Genomic DNA, 25236 nt, shown 5'->3' with positions numbered 1-25236 from the left:
ATTATTTTCTATTATAACATGGTCATAAAGGAAAATAATAGCATTCTTAATACAGAATGCTTACTAAAATGTTGCTTGAGGGGTTAAATATAAATAAATAAATAATTAACTTACCTCATCCACTTGTTCGCGTAGCCGGCATCGTCTTCTTTCTTCTTCTTTCAGGACCTGCCAAAGGACCTTTGATGACGTAATCGCGCTCACCAGTCTCATCCTTCTATCTTCATTCAGCAGGACCTGCGCTGACGTCACCACGCTCACCACGTGGTGAGCGCGAGTACGTCATCAAATGTCTTTTTTCAGGTCTGAAAGAAGAAGAAAAGACGATGCCGGCCGTGTGAACAAGTGGATGAGGTGAGTTAATTAAAAAAAAAAAAATTTACCCCCTAAAGCCACATTTTAGTAAGCATTCTGTATTAAGAATGCTAATATTTTCCTTTATAACCATGTTATAATAGAAAATAATAAATTGAATAGAACACCTAACCTAACCATGTTATAAGGGAAAATAGTACAGTAAATTGACTTTTATCAATTTACTAGCATCATCTCCTAGCAAACATGCGTGAAAATCACACCGCATCCAAACTTGCTTGCGGATTCTTGCGATTTTCACTCATCCCCATTCATTTCTATGGCGCCTGCATTGCGTGAAAAACTAAAGAATATAGAACATGCTGCGATTATCACTCAACGCACAAGTGATGTGTGAAAATAACCGCTTATCTGCACAGCCTACAGATCTACCAGACGTTAAAGCAATTCCTAGGGCGGTAACACGTAAGCTTATCACACTGGCTTAATTTAACAATGTACAAAGCTTCTAAAGCTTAAAGTTGGTATTGAGTTATATGGTCAGGATTGTAAATTCGCCCACTGATGTTGACACTTGTTACATCTATATGATACATGTAAATCCGTAGTGGCAATCTGATTTTACACCATGTGTGGACATCCTCCAGGTAAAAAGTATTTCCTTCATTGTTTTCAGAGCACAGCCACTACCAAATGTGCCGCAAAGTGTGTAATAAACAATGAAGAGGATGTAGCAAAACACCCCTCAGTCAGGTGATCTACTGGAGTATTTGGAGTCAGACCCCTCGTCTTCCTCCACTAATCTAATTTGAAACTCCTACTAGGTGCTTCTACAGGCTGGGGGAATGGGGAACTGGGATCCACCATTGTGGTGATCGGTGGCAGTCCCAGCAGTCATACCTACACCAATCGAGGAATTGTTATCTACTTAAAAGAAATACACATTTAACTCAAATTACTGTACAGCAAAACAAATTTACCTTTTTCAATATGGCTGAAGAAAAGTCCAAAACTATAACCTAGCATACTGTGCAAAGGTTTTAGGTAGGTGCGGAAAAAATGCTGCAAAGTAATAATGCTTTAAAATATAAGTGTTAGGCCCGTTTCACACGGGCGAGTATTCCGCGCGGGTGCAATGTGTGAAGTGAACGCATTGCACCCGCACTGAATCCGGACCCATTCATTTCTATGGCGCTGTGCACACGAGCAGTGATTTTCACGCATCACTTGTGCGTTGCGTGAAAATCGCAGCATGCTCCTCTTTGTGCGTTTTTCACGCAGACCCCATAGAAGTGAATGGGGTTGCGTGAAAATCGCAAGCATCGGCAAGCAAGTGCAGATGCGGTGAGATTTTCACGCACGGTTGCTAGGAGACGATCGGGATGGAGACCTGATCATTATTATTTTCCCTTATAACATGGTTATGAGGGAAAATCATAGCATTCTGAATACAGAGCAATGCATAGTAAAATAGCGCTGGAGGTGTTAAAAAAAACTAAAAAATAATTTAACTCACCCTAATCCACTTGCTTGTGCAGCCGACATCTCCTTCTGTCTTCATCTTAGCTTTGTGTATCAACAAGGACCTTTGGTGACGTCACAGTCATCACATGATCTTTTACCATGGTGATGGATCATGTGCTGACCAGAGTGACGTCACCACAGGTCCTGTTCCTGCACAAAGCTAAGATGAAGACAGGAGGTGCCGGCTACGCGAGCAAGTGGATTAAGGTGAGTTAAATTTTTTTATTTTTTTAACCCCTTTAGCGCTATTTTACTATGCATTCTGTATTCAGAATGCTATTATTTTCCCTTATAGCCATGTTATAAGGGAAAATAATACAATCTACAGAACACCGATCCCAAGCCCGAACTTCTGTGAAGAAGTTCGGGTTTGGGTACCAAACACGCACGATTTTTCTCACGCGAGTGCAAAACACATTACAATGTTTTGCACTCGCGCGGAAAAATCGTGGGTGTTCCCGCAACACACCTGCACATTTTCCCGCAACACCCGTGTGAAAGAGGCCTAATACTTTATTTTTATCAATTAGCAAAATGCTAAGTAACTCAACAAACAAGAAATCTAAATCCCTGATCTGTGGTTACTTCTCTTGGAACAGCCTCCATTCTGAGTTCCTTCATAAATTGGGTGCAAGTACCTAGAAGAATTGATGTTGTTTTGAAGGCAACATCTCTAGAAGGCAACTCCTAGACATCTTATTCCGATTTGAGCTCAGAGATTGGATTTACAGTTCCCTTTTATTCATTCACTGTGTACTTTGTTAATTGATAAAAATAATCTAATAACACTCCTATTGTCGAAAGCATTCTTATTTTGCAGAATTTTTTCCACGCCTGCCTACAACTTTTGCACAGTACTGTATATCCTAGTGACAGCACCTTTATGTAGAGGTGATAAATGACAGACTGGATATAACATCTCTTGTTACAGAAATGTGTACCATCATCGTGACCATCGCCCATTTCAAGACTTTCCAGTGATTAGGACATTTGTAGTCATCACATCTCTATCACCACTTCGTGCTTTTCTTCACTCCATGGCAATGGTTCAGGCTGAGCCGAAGAAACAATTTGTTCCATTGCAGGTAATTAAATACCTTATGGAGTACATTAAAGAATTGATACACCATGACAGAATCGAATGGACCCTACTATAAGTCTTTGGAGTCCTTCGGGCAATGTTGGTGTCCCTTAATGTAACAGATCCATCACAGGTTCAATTCTGTTCTGTTTCTGCTTTTGTAGTGAAACAGAAGATGGAATTTATAATGTAATCTGAAGAAGAAGTTTGTTGGCCTTAAAACCATGTTTCTCGGAACTACAGATGTGTAAAACTTTACTGAGACACACTTCAGTTTGTGACTGCAGTACCGTATGTTTGCACTAGGTGGCTCTAAAGGCTCATGCCTCACATGATTATTTCAGAAAGTTTTCCTCCTCCTATTTTTTACTGTACCTTCTTAGTCTTTTCTTGGTCTTAGGTCTCCACTCTTTACCAGCTAAAGTGATAAGATTTTCTTGAACAATTTTAGGCTTTCAGTTAACAGCATAATATAGAGCAGTAGTGGCGAACCTATGGCACGGGTGCCAGGGACAGCACTCAGAGCGCTCTGTGTGGGCACCCATGCCCTGGAAAAAGTCTATGGTGTACCAATATGATTTAGACCTTTCCTGCCGTTCTTCAGCGCAGGGCGCACTATGAACAGCACAGGCAGTGCATTGTAGGTAGGCTATTATAGCTAAATGATAAAATACATGGAAGTTATACTACTGTATATTGGACTGTAGTATTCAGGTTAAATTGAGTTGGCACTTTGCAATAAATAAGTGGGTTTTGGGTTGCAGGTTGGGCACTCTGCCTCTAAACAGTTCCCCACCAGATTTTGTTGCAAAAAATTTCTGGGACTGAAAATCTGTTCCATTCATCTTTTGCAGGAAGCACATGGATTCCTGCAAGCCTCATTCAACTGAATGGAAATGCTTTTCAGTCGAAGGAATTTTCTGGCACAAAATCTGCCACATGGGAAGTCACCCTTGGGCTTTGTTCATATCTGCATCAAAGGTTCTGTCACAGATTCCACCACAAATACTAAATATGGGACAACATAGCTCAGCATGCAGTGCTGTTAGATCAGAAGCCTGATAGATCCCATTATGTTCAAGCGAAGTTAGAAATATCATGACAAATTGATATCCATTTTTACCATTTTTTTTTTTTCTGAACTTGTTACCAATTGGCCATCATGACTAATGTAGACACCCCAAAATGATTACAATAAAAAAAAAACATACTGCAAAAAATACAACTGTATACTCACCATACAGAACTGCTTATTTTTTGTCAACGCGTTTCAAGGCCATATGCTTTTATTGTCCTGACGAAGAGGGCTGGATGCCCTTGAAACGCGTTAACAAAAAATAAAAAAAATAAACAAGCTATTTTACTTTCATTCTCTAAAAAAGTTTTTTATGCTAATCCGCCTCCTGTTTCCAGCGCCGCAAAAAAGGGTTCAATACGACTACCTTTTATCTTCTTACTTATCTCTTCTGCCACCCCTGGTGCAGAGAATAAGGAACCTTTGGCAGCAGTACAGGACCCCGCATGCTGGACGGGAGAATACCAGCACAAGCTTTCTACAGTTGTTGTGGCTATACACAACAACATACGGTAAGCGCTTCTTGTATAGAGTGAACCAAGACCGTAAATACAGCCACACACACGAGGCGCGGCCTCCTGTCTCTTTTTCTCTCCTTTCCTTTACACCATACAGAACTGATGGCAGTATTTATGGTGACCTAAGTATAGCAGAAACCCATAGAACCATCTTGCAGCCCTGGTCTTCTTATGGCTTTAATATAAAACATAACAGGATTTTCTGGTGAAGATTTTTTATCAAGTGTCCGCAGCATGCCCCCTAAAACAGAAGATTCCTACTTACCTGCTCCACGCTGCTCCAGTCCCCTGTGCTGCCTCTGATGTCTTCCTTTTCTGGTCCCTACTCTATTTTCTACTGGTGCTACAAGCTCCACTGCACCCACTGACTGGCTTCAGCAGTGATGTGTTACTTGTGGCCACGTCCCTCCTGGAGCAGTGTATGTGACCATGCCCATGGCCAGCCGGATGTAAAATGAGCGGGGACCAGAATGTGGAGACAGTGGAAGCAGCACAGACAGGGATACTAAAAGGGGCCCCGTTTTGTCCGGTCCAAATTGATGGAAGGCAGGGCCAACACAAATAGATGGGACCAGCAATACCACATTGTGGCACATTATACCACCCCTTACAGAGCCAAATACCACAGTCCATCACAAAATACTGCCAGCAGCACAAAATACATCCATAAGAACATCCACTTACCAACCATGAGGAGGGGTCACGTGGCCCACCGGGACATTTCCCTGTAAGGCAGGCATGTCTAAACTGCGGCCCTCCAGCTGTTGCAAAACTACAACTCCCAGCATGCCTGGATAGCTTACAGCTATTAGGGCATGCTGGGAGTTGTAGTTTTGCAACAGCTGGAGGGCCGCAGTCTGGACATGCCTGCTGTAAGGTCTATAGCCAATCTGCCCCTGAGTGCAGAGGAGCAGAGCAGGTAAGTATGAAGCGTCTCTTCGGGGGCCTGCTGCGGGAACTTGATAAAAAATAATTATTACCAGAAAACCTCTTTAAAACCTTATTATTACATGTAAAACTGGTCTAAATGATCTCCAAAGCTAAGTAGTTTCCACCCTGTAGTTGCACATTATACCTTTATACTGGTACCTCTCTTCCCAAATTTGGTGGAAAAAAAAACCACAATGAAAAACACACGGCACTGCAAGCACTAGTGTGTAAGACCGCAGCCATGTGCCCATAACGTTTCTGCTCATTGACCTCCTGGCTGGTAATATCTGCAGCCACACACGTTTCTCTACATTGAGATACAGTTAAATGAACAAGTAGTTTGTGCTTTCCTTCCTTCTAAAAACACTGATTACTTTCTAAACTGAGGAAGTATCTTGGAATATTTCCTTTCATCAGATGCCAGAAGAATGTAAAAATGAATATCTTATCAATTTCAAGTGCTTGACCAAGTAATTAAACATTCAGTCCTTTGCCCAGGAGCAAAACAGTTATTACTGATCCAAAGCAAATGTTAAGAGTGTTTACAGCCTTAGATCATTGAACGGAATAACCACAGCTGGATAGCAGGAGCAAGGAAGTCCGTCAGACGTCGGGCTACCTGCTTTATGTATGGCTTCCTTTCTTATCAGATTTCTCAGCCATGCAGTATCTAGTTTATCTATCTGTCTTAAAGGGGTTGTGTCACTTCAGCAAGTGGCATTTATCATGTACAGAAAATTAATACAAGGCACTTAATGTATGGTGATTCTCCATGTTGCCTCCTTTGCTGGCTGGATTCATTTTTCCATCACATTATTCACTGCTCATATCCAGGGGTTACTTGCTTACACTCTATGGGAAAAAGCACTGGCTTCACTGGTGGCCGGGACCACGGGAGTGCACATAGTCTGGCACTTTTTCCTACAGTTGAAAGCACAACCACCACTGCTGGATTGCAGGGTGGTCATAACCATAGAAAACAGCAGTGTATATATGTTTTTTTTTTTATTAATTGTCTTTATTAGTTAATATATCAAAAAATTACAATACAAAGAAGGATGCAAAAAAGAAACATTTTTTTCCCTTCCCCCCGTCCCTTTTTCCCCCCCATCCCCAATTCCTTAGACCCTCCCCTCTCCCCCTACCTGTGGTGCGTCAAAAAAAAAAAAAAAAGGGAAAAATTTATCACAACTAATCAAGTCCTCCAACCACCCCATATCTTAGTCCACTTCTCCTCAGCTTCCCTCTGTTTATACATGATTTTCTCATAATTTTTTACCTTATCAATTAGATTTATCCATATATTTATATCTGGAGTATATCGAGCAAACCAGGTCCGACTGACCAACACTCTGGCCAACATCAGTATCCTACTCAGGAGGAACTTTTGATACTTATGATTATTTATTTTGGAAAGATCATTAAGCAAGAATACTTGTGGTTCAAAAGGGATTCGTATTTTTAGTTTAAACATAATAAAATTATTTATAGTATTCCAATAGTTTATGAGTTCTGGGCAGGTCCAGATCATATGAAGATAGTCCGCTCCTGAAGTGTCGCATTTAGGGCAGTTAGACGTGTCTCTTAATCCACATTTATTCATCCATAAAGGAGTGATATATAATCTGTGGCAGATATAAAATTGTATTAAAACATGGTTGAAGTTCTGGGATAGTGAACCTAAGTTCCCAAAAATATTCTCCCACCCTTCTAATTGTAAATTCGGACAATCCACCTCCCACGCTCTTTGTCCTGGTGACTGTGTATCACTAAACCGTGCCTTAAGTAGTAACTTATATATATTTGAAATCTTTATTCTAGACAGTGTACCCCCTACCCAATCATTCAGAAAAGATGAGTTATCTAGATCCAACACCAGTTTATCGTCCAGACTAGATAGTACTGAGCGCAATTGAAAGTACCTAAACCATGAAAGGTTTTCTATATTATGTGTCATCTCTATAAATGGTTTAATGTCTCTATCCTTAACTACCTGTGAAATATACAAAATTTTATTCTTTTGCCAAAATGTGTCAGCTGCAATATCATCTAGCCTTTGTAAATACACATTATGCCAAAGAGGCGTGAATGTAAGTGAACCCTTAACCTTCAACCATGTCCTAGTTGTAGCCCACACTTTCAGGAGTAGTTTTATAGTCTCTCTGTAGCCTCGCTCATAGCTCTTCAGTAGCCCGGATTCCAACAGGGTAAATATATTATTGTGAGCGTGACTACCTACCAACTTCCCCAGCAGTGCGCTGTTCTCTGAGTCGAAGCACATCAATAGCAGGGCTGCAATAAAATACCCTTTAAAGTAAGGGAGATTTAAACCCCCGCACTCCACTGATTTATACAAATATTCCAACTTTATTCGAACTCGCTTTCTTCCCCATATTAAATCATTAATTATTCTTTCCATGAGTTTAAAATACTTATCTTGTATCCAAATAGGTGTATTCCTAAGCACATAAAGAAGTTGTGGTAATATCACCATTTTAACCAGTGAAACTCGGTCAGCTCTGGATAGAGGAAGTCTCAGCCAGATCCCTATTTTAGCTCTAATCCTTACCATTATGGGAATCAAATTAAGTTGTACAAAATTTTCAACCCGGGGTGATATAATCAAACCCAAGTATTGAAAAGTGTCAACAATGTCCAACTGTGTCACAAGAACCTCTTTCTGTGGCAGGGGGTCTATTGGCATCAAACTGGTCTTAGACCAGTTTAAAAGAAGACCGGACACCTCACCAAATGCTTTAACCATTTAAATAATCCTAGGAAGAGTAATTTCCGTATGGTCTATGAAAAAAAGAACATCATCCGCATATAAGGAGATACGGTCTTGCACTCCTAGCGTACCAAATCCTTTAACCTGATCGTCCTGCCTGATGGCCATCGCAAGGGGTTCGATATAAATATCAAATAACAATGGGGATAGTGGGCAGCCCTGCCACGTGCCTCTATTTAGATCAATACTACTACTCAGGATTCCATTAAGACTCAATTTTGCCCTTGGAGATCTATACAATAACTTGAGAATACCTATAAATTTTTCCCCAAAGCCCATCCTTGCCAGGACCTTCAGAGGATGCGCCACTCCACCCTGTCAAAGGCCTTAGAGGCATCCAATGACAGGATGGAGCGAGCGGTCCCCCCAGGGGCTTGAATATTAGAAAAGAGCCGATGCAGATTATGATGTGTGCCCTTGTTTTGAATAAAGCCATTCTGATCCGGATGGACAATAGAGGAAATGACTCTAGAAAGCCTTGTAGCCAGAACCCTCGCAAGAAGCTTTACATCTGCATTAAGCAGTGAGATTGGTTTGTAAGATTCTAGATCTACAGGATCCTTGCCTTTTTTTGGAATTAATGTTATTACGGCTTCCATCATTGAATCTGGCAACTTCCCATCCTCCATTGATTCAGAAAATACTTCCAGCAATCTAGGGAGAATACAGTCCCCATATTTACTATAGAATTCATATGGGAGTCCATCTGAACCAGGAGTGGAGTTGGCTGAGCATAATTTAATAGCTCCCTCAAGTTCCTGAATTGAGACCTCTAGTTCAAGTGCTTTCTTTTGCGCCTCAGTAATAGTTGGGAAGGCGATCCCATCAAGATAAGAATCCATCTTATCATCTGTGATCTTAGATTCAGCTTTATACAAATCCAGGAAATAGTCCACAAAGGCCTTCTCTACCGGACCCTGTCCAGTGACCATCCTACCATCAATCAGTCGAACATTATCTATATATTTTTTAGATTGTTAGCTTGAGATCACTCTGGACAAAAATTTACCAGGTCGCCCTGACTCCGTAAAGTATTTTTGCCCTTTAAAAAAGAGGCTCTGTTGGGCCTTGTCCAATAAGAAGTTAGAATATACTTGTGTGGCTCTTTGCATACTTTCCCTATTCTCCTCCGTCTTATTCATATAGAAGGATTCTGTCGCCAGTGATGCACGTTCTTCTAGATTTTTCTGTTTTTTCCCGTACTCCTTTCTGAGGTTCGCGATATTACTAACCATCAATCATATACGCCTTAAAAGTGTCCCATACCACTTGAATTTTTGCTGAGCCATAGTTATTATCCCAAAATCGGCCAATTTCATTTTGGATTATTTCATGTGTCTTTATGACTGATAACCAGTAGGGATTTAGTCTAAAAGGGTGTTTTTGTATGTATCTTTCCTGGGTTAAGCAGAGTTCGAGTAGTAACGGTGAATGGTCCGATATTGACCTCGTTTCGTATTTCATTCGCTTTACCAGTTTCACATGTTTACTACTTATCAGTGCAAGATCTATTCTAGACATAGATTTACCTGCTTTACTAAAACATGAAAAAGCCCTTTTCCCCTGTCCTAGATATTCCCAGACATCTTCAAAACCAGCCTCCAGGCAAAACCGTGCCAAAGGAGACCCCTGAACCGGACTATCACTCCTGACACTCGTAGAGACCCTATCACGTAGAGGATCAATGACACAGCTAAAATCACCAATAATCAATGTTGGACACTCTGGCCATTTATCCATAAATAATACCAAAGAATTAAGAACCGAAAAGGAAAATGGCGGTGGAATATAGACAAAAGCCAAAATACATATCTTCCCCCTTAACCTACAATATAGGAAGATAAATCTCCCCTGATGGTCGACAGAGGATGCCTCACAAACAAAATCAATAAGTCTATGTATCAAGACAGTAACACCTCTCGAGTAACTGGAGAAAGTAGAATGATACGTGTGCGCAGCCCATCCCCTGCCGACCACCCTAGAGGTCTCTTCAGTGAGATGGGTCTCTAACAAGCATACTATTGCTGGCAAGTGGACTTGAGTCAAATCAAAAACCGCTCGTCTTTTTCCTCTGTCCCCCAAACCGCGTATATTCCAGGCAATAATTCTAGTCGACATTATCAACAGCAGTTAGGTGGGGAAAAAGGAAAAAGAGAAAATAAAAAATAAAAATAAATTAAAAATAAATAAAAAAATTTTGACGCACCACAGCCCAACCCCAACCCCAACCCCAACCCCAACCCCAACTCCACCCCCTCGTACAGGTAATCCACCACATATTGTAGTAGATTTCTCTCCTATGACCATCCCTCCCACACTCCCCCCACTCGGCCATCCCTATTGGGAAGCGAAGAGAAAGAAAATTGGGGGTATAAGCCCCTTATAACAATTGTTGTTCCCACCAAATCCTAAAACAATTAAATCATAGATTATTTCGTTCAAGCCAGTCCACGGCTTCATCCGAGGTGTCAAAAAATAGGATTTTATCATTGAAAATAATCCGCAATTTTGCTGGGAACATAAGAGAGTATTTAATATCCCTTTCTCTTAGCCTCTTTTTAACCGTCATAAATGTGCGTCTCTTTTTTTGTATATCTTTTGAGAAATCTGGAAAAAAGGCCAATCTGTTACCATTATATACAACCGGTGAGCATTCCCTCGCCCTTCTCAAAAGCATATCTTTATCCCCTATGGCCAGTAACTTAACAAGAAATGTCCGAGGTTGTCTCCCTGGGATTGGTTTACCCCCTGGGACCCGATGAGCTCTTTCTATCATAAATAATGGGGAGAACGAGTCTTTCCCAAAATTCTCAAAAATTATCTTCTGTATGAATTGGGTTGAATTCTTCTCTTCAGCACCCTCTGGGATCCCTATTATTCTCACGTTATATCTTCGTGACCTATCCTCAAGGTCCACCACCTTTTTCTTCAGAAGGTTACACTCTAATTTAAGTGAGGAGACTTCAGAGTTTATTTTTTGGGATTCATTCTGTATCAGGGCAACGGAGCTCTCAAGATTGTTAACTCTGTCTCGCATTTTGGACAAATCATCTTTTATTAGTCCCACATCAACTTGGATAAACCCAAGTTGGGTTGTAACAGCCTGTATTAAATCCCCATTTTGTTTGACCGCTAGCAATATTTCTTCTAACGGAGAGGAGTTGTCATTAGGGATAACTTCCCCCATTATACCGTCTTCCTCTTCGGGGTTTCTGGAGGCTTTTTGTGGTTCTGTCTCAGTCACCTCTGGGTCGTCATTTTTTTTAGCGACAAGTTCCTTTTGTCCGCCCCTCGTATTAACCCTCGGAGATCTCAGGAACTGGTCTATTTTTGTTGTTTCAAAAGTTTTTGACCCCGATTTCTGACCGGAGAGGTCACCCGAGCACCTACTAGCTTTTGGAGCCATACCCTGTTCCTGTATATCCTTTTTTTTTTTTCTTTTTTTTTCTTTTCTTTTCTTTTCCTCTCCTTCTTCTTTTTTTTTTTCCTCCTTTATTTTGTGGTTTCCTCTTTTCTTTTCCCCTTTTTCTCTCCTTTTATTTTTTTTTCTCTCCAATAAGCCCGTAAATATGTTTTAAGATGGTGAAATAGTTTTGGTTAATAAGTAGCATCAGAGGGAGAGGACATAGGGGAGACAAAAGAGGTAAAAAAAAAAGGACCAATCTCACCGGTTTCAACCTTCCCCGACCGTCCACATGGAAAACACCGTCACCGACCAGGGTTGGAGAGTCATGAAACACACCGGCAACCAGAAAGGAGAGATCTCAATCTCCAACAGCCTGTCAAAGTAAGATTTGTACGATTGATCCCAGCAGTGCAAAGAAGGAGAGGAGGAGGGTCAACAAAATCTGGAGGCACGAGGAGGAGGTCAGATATGACAAGGGGATCATGCAAAGCCCCCTGGGGAAACCCTCCGGCAGCCCGTCAGTCGGATCGAGGTTAGTCACAATCACAGGGGGGTTAGTCACAACAGTAGCAGGAAGGAGGCGAAACGGATCGGTGGAAACTGGAGACACGAGGAAGAGGTCAGGTATATGGGGGGAGGTCAACAGAACTCCCAAGTGAATTCCAGCAACCCGTCCTGCGGCCCGTCGGCCGAGAGAAACACAGCAGGGCTAGTCACAGCGGCACAAAGAGGAGGAGGGAGGATCGGCAGAAGCTGAAGACAAACTCCACACACATTCAGCAATCAGGGCAGCAGCACATGCCCCACGACCATAGAGAGGACAGGGCCGAAGACCGCCGCGGAGACGCCAGGAGAATCAGGACAGCAGGATAGCCGGGCCGCGGGGAGGGCGGAGAGCGTGACGTACTCTGTCTACGTCATCACGTCATACCGTGTATATATGTGATGGCAAAATGACTCAAGCCAGTAAAGGAAGCAATATGGACAATCACAATGCCTTAGTAAGTGGCTTTCTCTACATGATAAATGCCATTTGCAGAAGTGAGACAACCCCTTTAACTGTAATATCCATTCCTTATTGTTGTCATGTCACTGGATTCTTCTGTATAAATGCCAAAGGATTTCTATGTGGTGATGTAGCTTAAAGGGGTTGTCCCACGAAAAATGTTCTACAGTTTTCAAACCAGCACCTGGATCTGAATACTTTTATAACTGTATATCTGTATAGTGCCACTTAATTTCTTATTTCTTTGATCTGCTCACTGAGAAGGACGCACATGCTCAGTTCCATCCTTCAACTGCCTCCTGAGCTGTGATAGGGAGATCTGAGACACGCCCCCTTAGCTGCAGCAGATAAGACCCTCCCCTTGAGCTGTCAGCTTAATATAAATCTAGCAGAGCAATGAATGGGCAGATCTCTGGATCCATGTGAGGTACAGGGCTGGTTCTAACTTTGTTAGAAAGGTATAGTCATGTACTATATGATGTTTTAATTTTTTACCTATTCGTGGGATAACCCCTTTAATGTAAAAAAAAGAAAATCTGACTTTATATCGCACATTACAATACCTTTCCAACAAAGCTAGAACCAGCCCTGTACCTCACATGGATCCAGAGATCTACACATTCATTGCTCTGCTAGATTTATATCAAGCATTTAGCCCAATGGGAGGGTCTTATCTGCTGCAGCTAAGGGGGCGTGTCTCAGCTCTCCCTATCAGCAGCTCAAGAGGCAGTGGAAGGATGAAGCTGAGCATGTGTGGCCTTCTTAGTGAGCAGGACAAAGAAATAAACACAAAAAAGAAACAGCAGGTGGCGCTATACAGATATAATGTATTGAATAATTACATGCAATTACTAAAGTATTCAGATCCAGGTGCTGGTTTGAAAACTGTAGAATATTTATCGTGGGACAACCCCTTTAAAGAGGACCTGTCACCTCCTGATACCTCCATTTTGGTAGGTACCTGCATTCGCCATGTAATAACATTTCTGGGGCATCTTGGTCCATCTGGGTGTTACTAGATGGGAGTGTATCCTTGCTGCACATCCTGACACTATCCAATCAGTGCTGCCAGTGTGAGACTGTGCAAAGGACACCCCCAACTGGTGACACTCAGAAGGACCTTCATTGCAAAATGCTGACAGTTCATTCAGAAACTAGTAGGAATAATAGAGGAATGTCACAACATATAATTATGAGAAAAGAAACGCCAACATTGTTATTACATGGTGAATGTAATAGCTTCTAAATCATGTCAGGAGAGATAACAGGGCCTCTTTCAAGCATAGTATAGAATTTCAGGCAAATAACATTAAAAGTGTGGTAGTGATTGCATTGGATCTTCTTGGAAAAGCACTTAAGTGGCATTTCAGTTTGTGAGTATCATCTTACAGGCGTTTTCCTGCATTGAGGAGAGGTTTGATGACAGGACGTGTGTACATGGACAGTAATCGTCTTGCAGATTCTTTCTAAATGCTGGTACATGTGATTGACAGCTATTCAGATGATGAATGGCTGAAGACAGCATCAATTAATCACAGTAAATATCTGTCTTCTATTCTCAATACTCTGGTAACATGTGTGGCATTCATGTTACTCTCTCATTACAGCTTCAGAAGTTTTATCGACAATTCTTCAAGTCAGAATCTCCATTACAAGACCTTAACGCCTTAAAGGAGATGATCAGCAAATTGTTGCTCACCTTGGAGGTGATAAGTGAAGCAGGACAAAATTCACTAAACAGGTAAAGTAGAGATGGCAATGTTATAACAGCAGTAGAGTTGTATGCCTATGTACATGATCCTGCAGTATTTAGTATTACACATGTAATGGAAGAATTGTGCCCATTCATTGTACTACCACTTGTGTCCAGGTCATATCAATCTTAGTGCAGTCATCTAATATACCACTATTACAAACAATTAATGGACAGTAGAGCCTTCATTTTTAGATATGCCTGAGGATTACTACAGGACCTATTCCCCTTTATTATTTTCCTTTACAATCTGAAAGACCGTTTCCCCTTTAAGGCCTCTTGCAGATGAGCGTGTCCTGTGCGGAACTCATGCTCCATGTGTGAGCGTGATTCCCCATTATGGACACGGCTCCTTTCACAGGAAACATGCTGCATTTTAATGATTTATAATGCTGTGTGTCTCTGCATGACCTTACTGCTACAGAATTAGGGCTCATTCACACGACCTTATGAATGAGTCCTCATCTGTTCCGCAATTTTGCGGAACGGGTGCCAACCCATTTATTTCAATGCTGCCGCAAAAGATGCGGACAGCACACTGTGTGCTGTTCGCATCCATAGTTGTGTTCTACGGCCATGCAAAAAAGATAGAAAATGCCTATTCGGTCAAGAATTAAAAATGCTCTATCATAGCGGTGGCCATGTGCAGTCTGCAAATGGCCAAATTCACATGAACAGTTATCCGTGTTTTTCGGATCCGCAATTTGCGGACCGCAAAACACTACGGTCGGGTGAATGTAGCCTTATACTTAAGCAAAACTTCGTGGCACTCTGCCGTCTGTTTGCTGCTGGAAGTCGGGTTCCCACCCCGTCTTATAATAAATATAGAAACTCTAGCGATTGTGTTGCAAGAAAAGGATTTTTTTATTGGTATTGCGCAGGGGCCCAATAGCAAAACTGTTTTACGGCCCCCCCCCTCCTGGATCTCCCACCCCCACATACCTCTCGGACCTCGCCGCCTCATCCACAGCTCCTCATGCACTTGCGATGGTTACGCTTAGGACTAAGCACAGACAGTTGGTCACTGACAACGCATTTGTGCCAGTGTAGGAAATGTATGAATCTAAATGTCTGTGTATTAAAGAGGGACCACTCCAGGGGTCAAGTACTAGGAAAAAAAAGTGTGGGAACTCACCCAAGATCCTCTGGATAGATCATCAGCTTCTGATCGGCGGGCCTCCGACACCCGGGACCCCCGCCGATCAGCTGTTTGAGAAGGCAGCGGTGCTCTAGCAGCGTCGCGGCCTTCTCACTCTTTACCGCCGGCCCTCTGACGCCACGACTAGTATCAACTAGCATTCAAGTGAACAGAGCTTAGCCCCGCCCACGCTAGTTGATACTAGTTGTGACGTCAGTGGGTCGGCTGTAAACAGTGAGAAGGCCGCAGCGCTACTGGAGCACCGCTGCCTTCTCAAACAGCTGATCGGCGGGGGTCCCGGGTGTATATATATACACACACATATAATAAACTGTGTATATATATTGTGGTAATGTGTATAGTGCTGGAAGGCGCGTATATCCCACCCAGATACCTCAGCTGGGTGAGATAAATAAAATCCAGAAAGCTCCAGTGGTTTTCAGTGGTTTTAGCAAGTGTAGTTTGCTGAGACAGTTTTGTCTAGTAAAGTCTAGATTTTGTTCTGGGCTGGATTTTATTAGGACTGATGGATACGTTTGGCAGTGGGATCTGCCAGTCCACACCCTTCCAGTGCATGTTGTCTTTTGCCGGAGGTGATCGCAGATGAGGCCAGCCGGATTGATTAGGGTGGGATAAATCAACCATCTGTGTATGTGTCTGGAATTGACCCTACAGAGAGAGAAGCCTGGGAGGCTTGTGTGGTCACAGCCAGTTGGGCTGCTAGACCGTGTGGCTTAGAGAAGCTGGATCTCTCCCCTGGACTTATGTTTGGCGAGCTGACCTGCTAAGGGTTGGAGCCTGAGACTCCGTGTGTAAGGTGTGCTTAGAGGTGAGTCAGGGAGAAGAACTTTTGTATTAGGTAGAGTCCAGATGGGCAGGTGTTTATTTTGATATTTATGTGTGTGATGGTGCTGAAGTGCCAAAATAAAGCAGTATTTGGACTTGAACCCCCGTTCTCTGAGGAGAAGTCTGTGATTGCGACCCCCTAAGAGAAAGCGATCCCATGCAATATATATATATATATATATATATATATATATATATACCTGTGCATTATTTTTTATGTAATTGATCCTAGTACCTTCATTCTTTTTAATCTTCTTGAGGGTCGTGACCAAACAGTGGGCTTGACAAGCCCAGGAATATGCCAGTGCCAACAATGTGATTTGGTCTCTTGAAATTCTATTAAGTTATGCCAAAGCTCCCATTTCCAGCTACCTGTACACATGGGTTGAGCTCTTCTCAGTGCACCCACTGCATAGTTTATAATGTAATGGCATCTAAAATCCGTGATTGATACCTCAGTAGAATGTGGTATTAATGCGTTTTCTCACTAGGGAGTGAAGAAAGTACACGTTGCAATCATGCTCTGTCTTGCAATCCCTGTTAATTATTTTTGTATTCTTCATTCCTAAGTTCCTATTAGCGCTTTCTTCATCAAAGGGTGGAATGATATGGAACACATTTGTGGCTTGGGGTTTAGACATTCAAATATGTCCTGGGGTATTCAACAATGCATATTTTGGATTCCCTTCTAGCAACATATGTGGATTCATCTCCGGTTTACCAATATGATAGATGCGCCTGTGGTTTGATGACGAGTTTCATGAAACATGCGCTGTTGGCTAGACTTGGGGACAGGCTAAAGATGCTGATTTTTTATCTGTAGCTGCTCAGCTACGCTTTATGTTTATCCATAATAAAAAAAATCTCTGGGTGACTCTATAGTACTCAGAATACATAGAATTCAAGTTATATAGCTAGTTGTTCTGACTGTGAAGCACATGTATGAATTGTGATCCCAGTTTTCAGGGATGACCTAACTGGGGCCTTTTGTGAAAGGTGGCCTGCACTGATTTTCTTCCTGATGTACAGCTATAGAATTTTCCTACAGCTGCCACTAGGGGGAGCTCAGCACATAGAGATTTCTACAGCTTCTATTAACTTCAGTGGCAAGTATGTAGATTCCTATGCATTGAGCTCCACCTAGTGATGGTTGCAGGCAGACAGTTTTATAATCTTGTGAAGAAAAATAGTATTAAGATGTATCAATGTATTTATTTCAGCTGTCAATTGAACATGAATAGAAAAATGTACTGTTTCTACTTAGTGCTGAAGTCAGTGTGGTGGTGAGGTTTCAGTATGGTACAGAGTGCTACATTTTATTTTATTTTTTTAAATATCCTCCAGTTTTCTAGTGAAAAAAAATGTTGGAAAAGGTGAGACCTAGCTATTGCAGTCTAAGCCAAATCCATCAACATGATGTGCACCCCCCCCCCCCCATAAAGGTATATTTTACAGTAATTAGACAATAAGTAAATTTGTTGGAGCTCTCAGGAGGTGCATACTGCATTGCCATGGGGCCCAGGGTGCATCTAGCCTTTCTGCTACCTGAGGCAAAATGTCGTCGTCCCCCATGCCAAATTTTCAACCTAACCCCTTCACTCCAGCCCTACTGTTACAAAATTGCAAAACATTTCATACAGCGCTTACAAACATACAGAGCCACATACCAGTGATGTCTCCTCTGATGTGGACACTCTTTCTTCACCTTCTCCATTCGGGCCAGACCGCCATGATGGTTTATTTCAGCCATCTCTTGTTTCTGCAGAATTTGACAAACAGACTTCTTAGTTTCCTACTTTTTCATCATCCTCCCACCCTCTCAACATACCATCCTGCCACCCCCAATACTGTGCTCCCCATTGCTATACTGCAGAAATAAATAATCCCCTTGAAAGTACAAGTACCACACAGACAGTGCCCCTTTCAATAATTATTGCCACACAGTGCCCTCAAAAATAACTGTGTCCAGCAAACAGTGGCCCTGACAATAATAGTGTCATAAACATAGTGTACCCCAAAAATAACTGTGTCCAGCAAATAGTGGCCCAGACAATAATAGTGCCATAAACATAGTGTACCCCAAAAATAACTGTGTCCAGCAAATAGTAGCCCTGACAATAATAGTGCCATAAACATAGTGTACCCCAAAAATAATTATGTTAAGCTGATACTGTGCCAGGGTGCTCCCCACAGTATTAGTGCTCCCCAAAGTCCCACCAATAGTAATAATTCTCTGCCAGAGTGCTTTTAGTGCTAACAGTGACCCCAATATTAATAATTCCCCATAGTCTCCCAGTAGTAATAAAGCCCACCATAATGCCTCTGAGTAGTAATAATTCCCCTTATGATGTGGGCCAATGGAAAGAAAAAGGCTCCTAATCATTCCAGTACAAAAATGGCGCGCCTTATAATGTGTGCCAGTACAAAAAATGCCCCCTTATAATGTGTGCCAGTACAAACAATGCCCTCTTATAATGTGTACCATTACAAAAAATACTCCATTATCACGTGTGCCAGTACAAAAAATGCCCCCCTACTATGTGTGCCAGTACAAAAAAGTAGAAAAATGTCCTCTTAAAATTTGTGCCAGTCAAGTGTCCAGTGCTCCCAGTAGAAACGATGTCCTCATGGTGCCAAAGAAAAATAACAAACTCAAATACTTATCTCTATGCGGCTGTCAGGATGCGGTGCAGGACACAGGTTTCTTCTGGTCTGTGTCCTACCTGAGCAATATGCAGTTCGGCTCAGGTGATGATGATGTCATTGTGCCGCCTATGCCAGCCTCTGATAGGCTACAGAGGGAATGGTAGGACAAGGAGACATCGCCCCTGTGCTCCGTTGCAGCATTTATTGCTGTCCTGAGGTTGGCAAAACACTTGAATTTTGAGAGATACATGCTTCCATAATGGAAGTGCCCATTGCCCAAGGCCCTGTCGCCGCCCTCCATTTGTCCCTAGGTGTCACCACCTGAAGCAATTGCCTCATCTTGCCTCATTGGCAGTGCGCCCCTGTACCGGGTTCTATGTTTTGTGTGTACACTCCTGCCATTTATTATTGCCCTATTATTATCCTTAGGATCAGTCATTAATATCTTATGGACAGGGTCCCGACTCCAGCCATCCCTGATAATCAGCTATTGGAAGGGACTGTGGTGCCTTTATGTCCATATTACTCCCACATGTTGTGGTCTGACTGAAGGTTTAACTGACTCGATCTCTCAGGATCATAAGAATATATGATTCTGAGAGTTCAGGTCAGTTAAACTAACTGTTGGACTGTAACACACAGGAGTAATCTGGTCATAAAAGACATCCGTATTATGCTTGTGTGATTCCAAGCTCAATGTGTCTTTCTAGTTAAAGCGTGTATGTGAGTAGTTTAGACAATGTAAAACTGGTGCCAGCACTAGGAAGAGACTGGGGAGAGTAGTACAAGCATGCATTTTTATCATCACATGTAGTGTGAATATGAAGTTTTATTCTGCCAGATTCTGCTTCTGCAAGTGCACTGAAGGCAGTGCTTCACTGTGAAGTGCCTTCTGCATTGAGCTACTTTACAGGCCCATCTCCTCTGTTCTGAGTGACAGCTGTTGCATCCAACCAAGAGACCACTACAGCTGTCACTCAGTGCATATGGGTTATGGAGCAGCTAAATGTAGAAAGCATTTCACAGCGAAGCTCTGCCTCCAGACCATTTGCAGGAGTAGAATCTGGCAAAAGGTTGTTGGGGCGGCGGGATGACGTGAGCGCATCACGTCTCGCTCTCCCCTCTGTGCTGGCTTCCTCCCTGCAAGCGCTAATGCCCTGACGCGGAACAGCTGATACCGGCGTCCTCCTCCCAAGCTCCGACGCCCTGCTCCGAACAGCTGATGCTGGTGCCCTCCGATGCGCTGAGCTCCGATGCGTTGAACCGGCCAGCTGATGAGGAGAGCAGAGCTGTGTGCCCGGCTTGATCCTCGTACAGCTAACGTCTCCGCATGATAAGTTAAGTAGAGGACGTAGATGCCGGCTGTGGCTGTCTTGCTCCCTGGTCTCCTCTAGACTTGCTTGCCCTGCGCTGCTGTATCCGTCTCACCTGTTGGATTTTGATCCTTATCTGCTTGTCCTTGTGGTTGCCCGTCTGGTTCCTTTTTGTGGCCCCTGTCTGCTGTCGCTGCCTCGCTGCTCTGCTTGACGTTGGACTGCTGGACTGCTTGTCCCTCTGGATTTTTGCCTTGCAGGGCTTTTCCTGCCTCCTGTCTGCTGGCGTGTTGGTGTGCCTGCTGCTGGACTCCTTGACCCTATGCTGTTCGCCTGCTATCGGTCTTTTTTGCCACTCGGACGGATACACTATATCTAAACCACGGCTTGGACTTGTTGCCACGGCCACGGCGGATACTGGGACGACAACGTCGGTCACGTGAGGATTGAACTTTGATTTTGTACTTATTGAACTGTTAATATGAGGTGGATATAGCTTTTGCCAAAACTGTTCCCTGCTTGTGGTTAAGGAAAAGAAAGGAAGAGAAAAAGAAAAAAAAAAAAAAAAAAAAAAAAAAGAAGAGGGAGGAGGAAAAAAATAAATAAAAAAATAAATAAATAAAAAGAACTAAAGGAAAGAAAGAGAAAAAGAGAGGGGGGAAAGAAAAGAAAGGAAAAAAAAAGGGAAGAGAACGAGAAAGGGGAAAAATAAAGAAAAAAAAAGGATAAAAAAAAAAAAAATAATAATATATACACAATATAAGGTGTTGGAAATGGCCCCAAAACGACGTTCGATTGACTCCTCCACTACTAAGCTGGGGGCTAAGACTCCAGAGAATAAAATCGATAAATTTTTAAAATCGCCCTTCCTAGCTGAAAAAATTCCAGCCAAAATTAAACCTCCAGCCAAGATGAAAAAACTGGCGAATACTCGTCAAACTGCTGATCTCTCTGAGGATGGATCAGAGGACGCTGACCAGGAGGAAGGCGAGGAAGGCTCCTCTACACAAATACCAACGGGATACGACCCATCGGTCTTGGACAAAATCCTTTGCGCTGTGGAAAATAATGGCACTCTGGTGCAGGGAATGTCCACGCAATTGGGGTCAGTGCAGAGCGATATTTCCTTAATAAGAGAAGATCTAGGAAAGATGAGGGAGCGAGTTCTTAGCGTGGAAAAAACTATTGATTCCCTGCAAACAGGCATGGGCATGCTAAAATCCAAAATGACAACCCTGGCATCAGAAAATCAAGCACTACAAAATAAGCTAGAGGACCTAGAAAACAGGTCAAGACGCAATAATGTGCGCATAATCGGTTTTTCGGAAGGAGCTCAGGGCCGACAACTAGAGGAAGAAATTAAAGATGTGGTCATGCACAGCTTTGGGAGTGAGAACTTCTCCCCTATGTTCCAAATAGAAAGAGCACACCGAATACCAGGAGGGAAGCCCATACCAGGGAGACCGCCGCGTGCAATTTTAATCAAACTTCTACTGTCTGCTGATAGAGACATGATTTTGAAAAGAGCAAGAGAATGTGCACCCATTGAATATCAGGGTACTAAACTGCTCTTTTTCCCTGATTTTGCGCGGCAGACCCAGGAGAAAAGAAGAAACTTTATAGAGATAAAGAAACGATTGGCGGCCAAGGAGATCAAATACTCTCTACAGTATCCAGCGAAATTGAGAGTAATCCACAACGGGACTTCACTTTATTTTGAGACACCACAGCAGGCGCTAAACTGGCTGGAGCAAATGGGCATCTGAAATTTTGTATTAGCAGGAATGAAGGGGGGGAGGGGAGGGAGGGGCGCCCAATGATGTTAAATATTTGCTATAGTATCCAGCGATCCAAGAATGATCCATAAGGGAACTGCTTAATCCTTTTTAGATAGAAATAAAGGAAGGGAAAAAAAAAAAAGAGAAAAAAAAACAAAAAAAAAAACACAAAAACAAAGCAGAACAAGCGTCAGAGTAGCTGGAGAAAACGGATACTATTATGGAAGGGAGGGGCCAGGGCAAGGGAGAACGGCCGTGGGTTTAGAGGTTCGCTGACCAGATCGGGCGGATCAATGGAGAGGGGAGCGGGATGGGCGGGTGGGACCCCACCTTGCAGGTTCGGAGAGGGTTTGTTTTTTTTTTTTTTTTTTTTTTTTTTTTTCTCTTATGCACAGTGAAAGATGTCTACTCGGATTGTAACCTGGAATATTAGAGGGCTCGGTGAAAGGGTAAAAAGGCAAGCCATTATGGATGCACTTAAACGATATCTTCCAGCAATTATTTGCATGGTAGAAACCCATCTTACCAAAGAAACCGTGTCCCGCTTGACAACGGGATGGCACTTGCAGTCTTATCACTCCACTTTTAGTGGCGCCTCTAGGGGTGTGTCAGTTCTGATCCATAACTCTGTGGACTTTATCCTTATTAAATCCTATATAGATGACCAGGGTAGATTTATTTTCTTGCATGGTAAGTTGTACGGCCATAGCTATATTCTCGCTTTTTTTTATATACCTCCGCCCTTTTCAATGTACCCATTGGTCCAGCTAACACACTTTTTTGAAGGGAGATCTGAATGCCGGCTAGTTTTGATGGGGGACTTTAATGCAGTAATGGACCCCAAGAAAGACAGATTTACACTAGATGCAGAATGTGGGAGGAATCTATCTGCCTCCCCGCTGCCACAATTCTGCCGGGAAGTTGGACTGGTGGATATATGGGAACATCTTGGCGGAGGTAAGCGAGTATACTCTTGTGTCAGCAGGGGCGGCAGAGCTATGTCTAGAATTGATTTAGCATTTACCAATGAGAATAATCTCTGTAATATCCGCAGGATACGATATGGGGTAAGAACAATCTCGGATCACTCACCGGTATTGATTGAGGTTTGTACTGGGAAGAACAAGGACAACAGGGGGCTAGGATTTAAGCTGAACCCATATTGGTTTTCTATTATGGATAATTTACAGTCCACTAAATCATTGATATCCTTTTTTTGGGAAGTGAATCGCCCCTCTGCTAACATCAACATAGTATGGGATGCCCTGAAAGCATATCTGAGGGGGGTCTTTATAAGCGAGATCGCTGCAACAAAGAGAACATTTTAAAAAAAAGAGGAGGAATTGACCAGGGCTGTAGCAGGCGCAAGCGAGCGTTTTATCGCCCAACCCACTGAGTATAATAGGGGGGAGATGCAGAAGGCCAGCTGCTCCTTGGATAAATACATAACAGAGAAAGCAACTCATAGAGTATTTTTCAAGGGTTTAAAATATTTTTCGGAGTCTGGACGCCCCGGCAGGTTGCTGGCTAGGATAATTTCACAACAAGGCAAGAAAAATCAGTCTATTGTTTCGATCCGTAATACAGCAGGGGAAATTATAACAGATCCTGAAGGAATCAGGGACACCTTCCTACAATATTTCACCCAGATATATAGCCCCTCTCCTGGCTTGCCGCCTGACCTAGCGACGCGGTTTCTTGAGAGGATCTCACTTCCTGTATTAAATGAAGCCCAAGTAGAATATCTGGAAGAGGAGTTATCCCTTTTGGAACTTCAAGAGGCTTTGGGATCCATCACAGGGAACTCGTCGCCGGGGATGGATGGCCTTCCATATGAGGTTTACCGCAAGCATAGCGACGTGATTCTCCCTCAGTTATTAGAGGTCTTTTCTCAGGCAACACAGGGAGGAAATCTACCATGCACTATGATGGAGGCTCTGATTGTCTTAATTCCCAAAAAGGATAAGGATCCGCTAGAAATGAGCGCCTATAGACCGATCTCGTTATTAAACACAGATGCTAAGCTATTATCTAAAGTTTTAGCTAGGAGGCTTTCACAGGTTATATCAACTATTATTCACCCAGACCAAAATGGCTTCATGCCAAAAAGGGGCACTCACCACAATCTGCACAGGTTATTTATTAACATTCAGTCTCCGGGGTGTGGGGCCCGCTCCATCCTGTCGCTGGATGCCACCAAGGCCTTCGACAGGGTGGAGTGGACTTTTCTCTGGGCGGTAATGAAAAAAATGGGCTTTGGCCCTAGATTTATGGCGATGGTTCAGCTATTATATAGCTCCCCAACTGCTAGGATCAGGATTAATGATACGGTCACAGAGAGCTTTTTCCTAGGAAGAGGCACCCGTCAAGGCTGTCCTCTTTCACCTCTTCTTTTCAATATCTATATTGAACCTTTAGCAGCCAGCATAAGACAGGATTTGCAGGTGGCTGGCTTCGGTTTAATGGGGAAGCATGACCGCGTATCTCTCTACGCAGATGACATTTTGATTTTCCTTCAGCAAACAGAAACTAGTCTCCCTCGTATAATGGATTTGGTTGGCTTTTTCTCCGCTCCGTCTGGCCTAGAGATCAATTGGGAGAAGACTGCTCTCCTTCCTATAGACGAGCTGCGAGGTAACTGGGATGATCAGCTAACTGTCTCTGAATCAATAAAGTACCTGGGGATTTTAGTTTCTGTTAAACCTCTGGAATATTTACAACTTAACTTGATTCCCCTGCTGACAAAGCTGAGGGCTAAATCCAAGATATGGCAAAAAATTCTGCATACGAAAGCTGATAGAATTTCTTTAATCAAAATGGTAGTACTACCCCAGGTTCTTTATGTCCTGCGCAACTCGCCTGTATGGATCGCAGACAAGTACTTTAGATTAATTGAGCGGATGCTTAATGATCTATTGTGGGGGAGGAAGCGCGTCAGATTGAAGGCGCTCTACTTCTCTATGCCCTATAGTCAGGGAGGCCTTAACCTCCCTTACTTTAGGGGTTACTTCATGGCCTCTCAGCTCTGCCTTTTTAGTGATTGGGAGAATAGCCATTTCTGCAATAAGGTGGTGAAAGACTCAGGCTTTACGGATTTCTTTACTGTATTGGAGTCCGAC

The 25236-nt window shown here is 42.8% G+C and overlaps 1 protein-coding gene across 1 annotated transcript in view; it reads left to right on the top strand.

Annotated features, from left to right (window-relative positions):
- Positions 1-25236, top strand: part of CPED1 (cadherin like and PC-esterase domain containing 1) — a 475576-nt gene that overhangs the window by 97988 nt on the left and 352352 nt on the right. The window contains exons 6-7 of the mRNA XM_044277190.1: positions 2771-2924; positions 14251-14384. Of these exons, the coding sequence (XP_044133125.1) occupies positions 2771-2924; positions 14251-14384 (288 nt within the window). The remainder of the gene's footprint in view (positions 1-2770; positions 2925-14250; positions 14385-25236) is intronic.

The sequence above is a fragment of the Bufo gargarizans genome, chromosome 2 (genome assembly GCF_014858855.1).
Source record: "Bufo gargarizans isolate SCDJY-AF-19 chromosome 2, ASM1485885v1, whole genome shotgun sequence".
Taxonomy (NCBI): domain Eukaryota; kingdom Metazoa; phylum Chordata; class Amphibia; order Anura; family Bufonidae; genus Bufo; species Bufo gargarizans.
Note: the sequence above shows the minus strand (reverse complement) of the source record. Positions and strands in the feature narration are given on the sequence as shown.